The sequence below is a fragment of the Daktulosphaira vitifoliae genome, unplaced genomic scaffold, assembly GCF_025091365.1.
Source record: "Daktulosphaira vitifoliae isolate Bord-2020 unplaced genomic scaffold, ASM2509136v1 Scaffold_267, whole genome shotgun sequence".
NCBI classification, from domain to species: Eukaryota; Metazoa; Arthropoda; class Insecta; order Hemiptera; family Phylloxeridae; genus Daktulosphaira; species Daktulosphaira vitifoliae.
In genome coordinates, this window is record NW_026099833.1 from 7,943 (window position 1) to 17,406 (window position 9,464).

At 26.9% G+C, this 9,464-nt stretch overlaps 1 protein-coding gene and 1 long non-coding RNA gene across 2 annotated transcripts; both read left to right on the forward strand.

Moving 5' to 3' along the window:
- Window positions 1-252: 252 nt before the first annotated feature.
- LOC126909325 (uncharacterized) lies at window positions 253-1,115 on the forward strand. The gene is made up of 3 exons (XR_007705008.1): window positions 253-715; window positions 814-956; window positions 1,019-1,115. It is a non-coding gene; the product is annotated as an uncharacterized LOC126909325 (long non-coding RNA).
- A 986-nt stretch (window positions 1,116-2,101) lies between these two features.
- Window positions 2,102-4,533, forward strand: LOC126909326 (sentrin-specific protease 1-like). Its single transcript, XM_050691738.1, has 6 exons — window positions 2,102-2,401; window positions 2,616-2,719; window positions 2,957-3,106; window positions 3,235-3,400; window positions 3,496-3,600; window positions 3,862-4,533. Exons 1-6 carry the CDS (start codon window positions 2,230-2,232, stop codon window positions 4,446-4,448), a joined length of 1,284 nt encoding a protein of 427 aa, XP_050547695.1. The 5' UTR covers window positions 2,102-2,229; the 3' UTR covers window positions 4,449-4,533.
- The last annotated feature ends 4,931 nt before the right edge of the window (window positions 4,534-9,464 follow it).

The following is a 9,464-nucleotide window of genomic DNA, read 5'->3' on the forward strand; positions in this document are numbered from 1 at the left end:
AATTATTAACTATTTAAAACTTTTTATGTTCATCCCTTATGCCTATTAGGGTGTCAACTTTGTCTTTTAAATGGGAACACATATTTTGAATATAATAAAATGTTTGGATTTTTAATTAAATAGTAAATGGCATTTGAATTTTTAATATAACTTTATTAGTTTATTAGATATAAACATTTAAAGTTTCAAATTTTTGAGTTAATATACATGTATAATACACATGATGATATGATTACAAATACAGGTAGCTAAATGGTTTATATGATATCAATGTCGCAGTCACGGATTGTTTATTATCAATTATGACTATCATAGATATACTTTCTGTATTGTCAGTTAGTGTATTTATAAACTCACAACAATGTGCCTTACTACCATTGATAATAACAATGCTGTGTACCTGCTAATTTCTTTGAAGTTGTTTTAAACAAAGTAACTCATAACTAAATACTTTATTTATAATAAGTAAACAAATAATAAAATCTCCTTTCAGTATTGATGTTCGAAAATGACTTGCTTTTGATGATGTTTCAGTGTCATTCCACTTCGAAATTATAAATAACGATACAATTAGGTACACAAAAAGCTCAAGAAAATCATTGACAGCATAAAAACGTTCAACTCATTTAGTCGCACATAATTGTTTTAATGATTTTTTAGTTATACATTTTTGACTTTCTTCGATTTGACTTTTCAACACATCTTTTCGCTTTGGGTATATGAAANATTTCAACACATATTTTCGCTTTGGGTATATGAAAAAATCTCTAACTTTAGATGTTGTTCCTAATCAATTTCGTGTTTCTTGTATAGAAGATGAATAAGAAATAGCAAGGTTTAAAACATGAACAGCACAATGAACAAACGTCGCAAGCGGATAACTTTGGTGAATAAGATTGAGCTCCGTTAAATTGACCAGATATAGAAGCACATCCATCGTAACACTGTCCTCTAAGGTATTTTGTTTCTACACCAGATGAATGTAAACTTTGAATAATAATATATAAACCTTTTCCAGTAGTATCTGTTGTAGGCACAAACTGAAGAATTCTTCCTTGATAATCATATTTTCAACATCTAAATATCGAACACACAAAGTTACTTGTTCGCTTCCACCAATCATCAGCCAGTATTTTGAAACATCTTTGGGCATTTATGTTTGTTACGATTTTATTTAAAATAATTTTATTACAGGATTCAATTATTTCATTTTGAAGTGTTTCACTTGTATATTTTATTGTTTCTTCAGCTTCCAAAAATGATTTTAAACGGTCATCTCCTTGAGCACTGTATCTTAATATTTCTCTAAAATTTCCTTGATTTTCTTGGATAATTTGTCATTTTCATTGAAGTTACAAAGATAGCCGTTATTGTCAAAAAAAAAAAAAATAAATAATAATAATAACATTAAAAATGCAAATAATAATTAAACATATAAGGTAGTTAAACCCTAAAGTTATTTTTGATTTGTTAAAGTCGTTAAAATTAATTCAAATCTCCTATTATTTTCTTTTATCAGGATTATTATGTCATTAATTCAATTATTAATTAAATTGTTAAACTATATTATATATTCAACTTAATAAATTTTCATGTTGATTATAATCGCATGGCATGATGTTTTTTGTTAATAACTAAATGGAAATAGCAATTTCACATGGGCAAAATTTTTAATAATTGCAAGAGAGTAAATCCAAACGTTGATATTTTATTTCATACAGATTAAATTTTATACGCATAAAATTCTGTTAATCGATATCAAATTTATTTCACTTAAATTTTCATAAAAAAATCTCTATCATTTGTAAACTAATGTAATAAATAAACAAACAAATACAAAAGGTTTTTCTTCAAAATATCTTTAAAATATATATATATATATATATTTTTTTTTTTTGATAATTCTCTGTATTATTCTTAAAATATTTTATTCTTTGACCAATAATACAATTAAAATAAATAAGTATTGTTTATACTAAATTCTCTGTAAATTCTTAAAATATTGTATTCTTAGACCAATAATAAAATTAAAATAAATAAGTATTGTTTATACTAAATTTATTTATAATTGGCTTATACATTTTATTAATGAATTTTTACAATTAAGTTTCCTTGACAATTAGATGTAAATGTTGATTTTATCGACATTTCAGTTCACTTCGTTTTTTCCCGTGAAAAATAAACTATCGTCTTGTGTAATTATTAAGATTTATTTAATTAGTTATTGATATGGCAAGTGAAAAAAATATTTTTGGTCAAACAAATGAATCAAACTTACATAAGGTCATACGCAGAGTTGAAGAAATATGGAATCGTCGTTTCATGCATTCCAATTGTGTTTTAAATAATACAAATAAAGGACAAATATCAAAAAAGTCAACTAAAGATGGAAGAATTATCTGTAAACACTATTAAGATTAATAATTAAACTAACTATTTCGAATAGAGAAAAAGTTTTTTAATATAAAATATAAGAAAAATTAATAATAAGTTCTCTTATTCATATATAACAATAATTCAGTCGCTTTACTTTAATTTAACTATTTTAATATTAAAAACCTTTTTCGAAATTGATTATTTAATTAATAATTATTAAAATTATATTCAATTTGCAGCAATTATTAATAAAAATATTTATCCTATAAAAAATTCCATTATTCCAATAAAACGCACGTATCGAAAAACGAATAAAAATAATAAAATTATTCCAGAAAAATTGGTAACTATAATAATATTAATATATTTATTCGATTTAGCTGTTATTGGGATTTGTCTGATTCAAAAATATAAAATAAACTATCAACCCCCTTAATATAAATGCGGTAACATAATTTTTAATATTATTCTGCTATTTTTTCTATTAGATTTTTATGGGAAATTCAATTTTTATCGAAGATAATAATATAATATTAAGTATAGTTTATTTGTTTATTTAAATATCTCTTTGGTTACCTAGAATATGATGCAGCAAAGAGAATTCGGAACACTTTTTCAGAATGAAAAATCTGAAAAATATAAAAATGAAATTTTAAATTCAACAGAAAAAAAAAATATAGCAATTTCAAAAGACAATCCGCTATTAATATCAGCTGATTTGTTAGAAAAGGTATATTTTATTATGCTTTATTTCAATAAAAAGATTTTAGGGTATACCCTAAACCATTTTTTGGACTTAAAGCACATTTCTTAAATAAATTTATCATATAATTAAATATATTTTTATGATCCATTAAGAGTTTTCATAAGAAAAATTTGGAACGCAAAAAATCCGAAATAAAAAAACAACTTTTNTGCAAAAAATCCGAAATCAAAAAACAACTTTTTGAGATATCTTCTAATACTACTGCTCGACCAAATTTAAAAAGAAATTCATCCGAAGAAGATGAAAAAGTCATAAAAAGTATACAACTTTTAAAATATAATTCATTTTTAAAAAATATGAAGTTTTGATTTTTGAAACAAATATGTAATATTTTTAAACATAAATTATTTTAGAGCCAAAAGTTAGTTCTAATCCTTTGACCTTAAATACGCCGAATGACGTAAATTTACTTGCTCTGTCCACTATTGAAGTAATAAAAGTACCAGAGAAAGAAAAAGGTAATTAGTTATTTAATCTATTTATTTTATGTAAAATAAAATAAAAAAAGATTATTTATTAAACATAATAAATAATTATAATACGTGTTAAATTAATATAATCTCTGCAGAGGCTTGTTATTAAGGGGGTCCATTGACGTTTTATTATACGTGTTTAATTTCATATTCCAAAACCTTAAATAAAACTAACTAATTGTAAACTGTTCAACAAAGTTTTTTATTAATTTTATGAAAAATGTTTAAATATGGTTACATTTGCAGAAGTAATACAAGATCAGAACACAAAATCTCTTGATCAGTATAATGCACCTTCATTTAAATCGCCCACATCATGGTATACTTCAGACACAATTAATGAGTACATTAAAATGATAGTAAAACGGTCAGAAGGTGAAGTTTATGCAGTTGTCACTGATTTTATTGTAGCGTATCTTCGAGGAGGTTATCCAGCTGTAAGAAGATGGATAAAAAAAGATATTCACACAATAAAATTACTTTTTGTGCCCATGAATGTATATGGGAGTCATTGGATATTGACAGTGGTTAATATACCTGAAAAGACTGTGACATCATATGATAGTCTTAAGTCGTATAAGGGTCCTTATCCAATGGTCTTAAAAAATTTCTTAATTGAATGGGAGATGGACAAAAAAGGAAAAGCTTCTACATGGACATTACAAATAGGCGAGACATCTCGCCAAACCAATGGACATGATTGTGGGCCATTTACTGTTGAGCTGGCAGAAAAAATGTCTCGAGGAGATACAACACCAATAAATGCAAATTTTATGCCTTTTATAAGATTAAGACACAAAAATGAAATTATTGCTGGCGAGCTATTCAATTAATATTTTTATGAATGAAATTTTATTTTTGTATTTTATATCAATTTTCTTAATATTCACTATAAATTGAAATTTTTATTTGTATACCACCAAATATTTTTTTACTTTTTCTATGTTTAATTGTTGTTTTGTTATTTTATTTTAATCTTATTTTTCTTTGTAACATTTCATTTAAGAAATTCAAATTTAATATAAATTTATCTTAACTGAAATAATTTAATGTTCTTGTTATGTGAATATACAAATATTATAATATACAGTTATGGATACAATTAAGTTAAAAAGTCAGCCAATTATAAATTTTTAAATTAACAAGTGTATCTACTATCTTAACAACTTAATTTTAATTTTACTAAATGACGATTCATAAAGAATTTCATAACTTTTATTTATTTTTTAAATACTATTTTAATTATAAAAAATTGTTTTCTGTATTTTTATGAATGCGGTATATTGAATAGGGGTAACTAAACTTATTTGTTTATAATTCTCTAAACTGATAAACTATAAAATTAATTTAAAAATGAACTACAAGTTCAGAATATTTCCGTTGTTATTATATTTTTGCTACGGGTATTTTTGTTATATAAATGACCCAATGAAATCCAAATAATTTCTAGAAATCTCTGATAAAATGTAGATAAATACGTGTCGTCGAATCCTATCAAATTATTTTCAATTTTGTTATTTATTTAAAATACCATTTATTTTATAGTAAATAAATATAGTATATTATAAAAAAAGTTAATACCAATATATTAGGCATTTTTTTTAAGTCGGGGGGTGTCCTGACACGGAGGACACTCCCCCAAAATACGCCACTGAGAATTACCATTGTTATTTCATCGTCATTACCGTATTATTTTTACTTTAAACTGAATTAAATTGTTGTAATACTTTTGTTTAGACAGTAGTTATCATTACATGAAAATTCTGCTATTTTGTCGCACTTCCGAAATTATGTAATCCGTGTAAAACGTTATTGAATTAATGAAATCATTTTTCAGTTAGATAATATCTATTTATTTTTTATTTTCAATTAATACATTTGAGATATAATTAAACGTCAAAACTGTCAAAGAACTTGCTATTTAACACTATACTAGATTTCACTCAAAATTTAATAAAACTTAACAAACCCTTTAATTAAAAATATGTTCATAACTTCAAAAACTGATAACCCACCACGGAGACTCAAACGTAAATAGAACCGAGACCTATTTATTTAACAAATTAACGGCAACAATAAAACCATAACTTGTATACAACTTTAACTAAAACTAATCGAAATGTTACCAATGGGTGATTTCCTTTTAATGCTATGTAATTGAAAAAGTCAACATAAAAATGTATGGTTAATTTTATGTACATATTGTTTTTTTAATAAAAGAAAATGCAAAATGTTTTTCATAGGTGACCGAATAGGTTTGCTCAATATGACAATTTTTAAATACATTTTAACATTATGATATACTCACGATTATTAAGAAACATTGTTGTAAATATAATTTATTACAATTTTTAATTAGGGTTAATAAGTTAAACACAGAGGATCGATACGGCCGAGTCGGTAACGAGGCAGTGCACTGTCTCGGGTTCGAAACTCGGTCACAGACGGCTTCATTGGCCCAACGAGAGATCAGTTCGGTAATTGGTGTCGCCATCCCTCTCACCGCCGACGGACTAACCACCCGTTCCGAATATATCAATGGTTAAAAAACCTCCTCCTTTGGGGAGGTCGCTACGGTCATTATTGGGCTTATAAAGCTTTAAAAAAAAATAAATTAATACACAAAAAGTCTATAAACATATTAATTTATAGAACTAACTTTAAAATATTTTCTAACTTTAATAATTAAATAAAGATATATTGTTTGAACATTTAAATGTTTTATAATTTTATCAACAAAAACTAAATAGTCTTGAATTTTGAATCTGATCCAGGGTCGTTACGTTTTAATTAAACCCGTTTAAAACACCAAAAATGCCAAAATTTAATTTGCCATTTCTTGTGAGACATTTTAAATTGTTTATTTACGTTTTAAACTATTTTTTTTAAATATAAATTTTTTAACAACCCTAATTTGATCTTGTTTTTAAGTTTCGGAAAGTTTTTTTTAAGAGTTGTAATTAAAAACACAGATACACTTATAAAGGTACCTCTATTATAATATTTTACTTAAAATTTAATTCAAACGTTGTCTAGACGTCTGATTAAATTATTAAAAAAGTACTCAATATTATTTTAGGAACATCGTCATGAAGAATTGTAAAAAAGATGATTATATTTTATTTTATAAAATCATAACTTATATATAACTACCCTGATTATAATATTTCTCAGAAAAAAATTTAATATTTATAAAAAAAATATAAACAACTAAGTTTTGTTAGAATTAAATATTACGCTCGTATTTTCATATTAAAACAAAATTATCATCAAACCACTTTTAAGCGCACCAGAATACGTGTAAAGTTTATTTTGAAGGTCGAAATATCATAACATGGACAACGGCAGACGTTGTTTGTCGCCATCGCCGATTAAATCTCTTATAATCCTGTTTTTCATACGTCTCTAAAAAATACATTAATTTTTTAACACTTCAATATTGGAACCGTGTTACCCAGTCGGTTTAAGATTAGATAATAGCCGCCGACAACCAATAATGAAGACATGTCCCAATAAAATATAAATTCTGAAATTTGTGTATGTCGTCCAGAAGTGTATGTGCACTAAGCATATTTATCTTGGAGACGAGGGTCGTTTACAAATATTACTTATCGGCAGCCGTTAGTCATTCTAACACTGTCACGTATGCATATATTACTTTAAACGTAGTGCCGCAAATGAGTATCACCGCATTGACACTACAAAAAATGACCAGGTGGAAAAGACCGTGGACACCGTATTTTTACCTGTTTGAGTACAGGTAGCCGAATAAAAAATTCTGTGTCGAAAAACCGTTTTATTGATAAAAATTAATTCCCGATAGGATGCGCGACAAAATATTTTAATTGGAACCGTTTAGGTATCTCTCTGTATCCATCTCACATCTCTACCTTATAAATACCGGTATTCAGCGGACAATTAAAGTACAAGAGTTTTCTTTTAAATCATCAATTGAATTATTATAATTAGTTTTACATTAATACCGTATGACGTACATCGCATTTCACGACACTCGTGTGAACATTAAAACGGCAACATTATCATCGTAGACTGTTTACAAGCAATTTATTTAGCGGCTCGTCCGATAGACGTTGATTTGCAATGCACATCGCAATGGCCGAGTGTATTATAGTCAAATGGAATAAGGACGAACGTTATGACCGAAGAGATAAGTGGCACACAAACTGAATGGAAAAAACTTCAGTGACAAATCGCTTATTAGAAAACGGCGACGTCTTCACTACGGGCACGAGGACACGACACCACCGCGTTGCTTTGCTTGTCGGTGGCATTCCGCCCGCTAAAGATGTGCTTGTGCCTGGCCGGAATCTGCTTAATTAACATCACTACTTTGTCACATCGGAATGGTTGCGGCGTCGCTTAAATTCTTCTGGGCTGCGATTATCTAAAAATGTGGCAGAGAAGTTCTGTACAGCCTTTTCCGATGCAATCGACAAATTCCATCGCCCGCGTGCCTAGGTAATTGGCCGTTGCAACCGACTTGATCGAATAGAAGTTGTGTTCTGAACTGCCGTTTGGAATTACTTTGAAAATAACTATAAATGTCACGTTAAGTCTATTAATGCGAAACAGTCGTAAAATCAATACACATTAATTATTCAAAAATCGATTCTATCTATAAGGTCGACTCCCTTGTAATTATATTATTATTCCATTCGTAAAGCAATTAATGAATGATTAATATAATTTAAAAAAATAATAAAAAATTATCGTTTATATTTTAGTTTAAAACTAATTAAGACGAAACGGCTCGTAGTATTAATATTCTATTAGATACTTATCAATAGATAGCCTTCGATTGGTCTGCCACAGTTAAAATGAAATAGTCATAAAGTGAAATTTTTACTGTCAAGTTTTAGTTGATTTTTTTTTGATAGATATTAAAATAGGTATTAAAATGTTCATACATATAAAATTTATATTAAAATTAAATTTGTTATTATAGTTTTTTGTTGTTGTTTTGGCAATTGAGTATTTATATACGTATGTAGTACAATAAAAGTTTCGATGGATTTAAATATAACCATTGTATGAGCACAAAAGTATAAAAAAAAATGTAATGACACGTAGATATTAATTTTAGATATTCATTAAAAGAAAGATAAATATTAATCCTAATCTACAGAGATTAGTTGTCCCAATGTATTTAATTATACAATCGCATAAACTAAACGGTGGTTAGGTTTAGTATTGTGAATACGATTTCGAATTGTATTATAAACGCTGAGGTCGTCTGATTATAATACCTACTCAAGAATATGAAAAGGATAAAATACCCACAAGTTTAATATGACAACTGTTGTGCTACCATGTATCGTAATACGCCGGAAAAGAATATTATTGTAATTGTATGTACGCAAATTAGAAATTGTATAAAAAACTCAGCCTATAATATGTATAACAACAATAAATTCACTTGCCTCTGTGTTATTATATCATTACTTTTAATTTTTTCAGTCTTCCGTGGGTGTTATTTGCGGAGGTTTCGACCCGTTGAAGACAATCGAAATCTGAGTATTCAATGGGCTTGCAAGTCCATTATTATTTCTACAGCGTCACTGCCGTCGTTTGTAATAAATAACCGATTTTTTTTTCATTGTAAATCCGTTTCTTTATGTATAAGTGCATNATTGTAAATCCGTTTCTTTATGTATAAGTGCATACGACCTTTTGACTGTCAATAGTCTTCTCTTTGCATTATGATCCAAACCAAAAGTATACCCGTAACAGTGTTACTTAAAACAATTGCTTACAATAAAAATTGATTTTATAATTGTATTTCATTAAACGTTTCTCGACTGACTAACCCTTTATGTTTCTATTCGGTA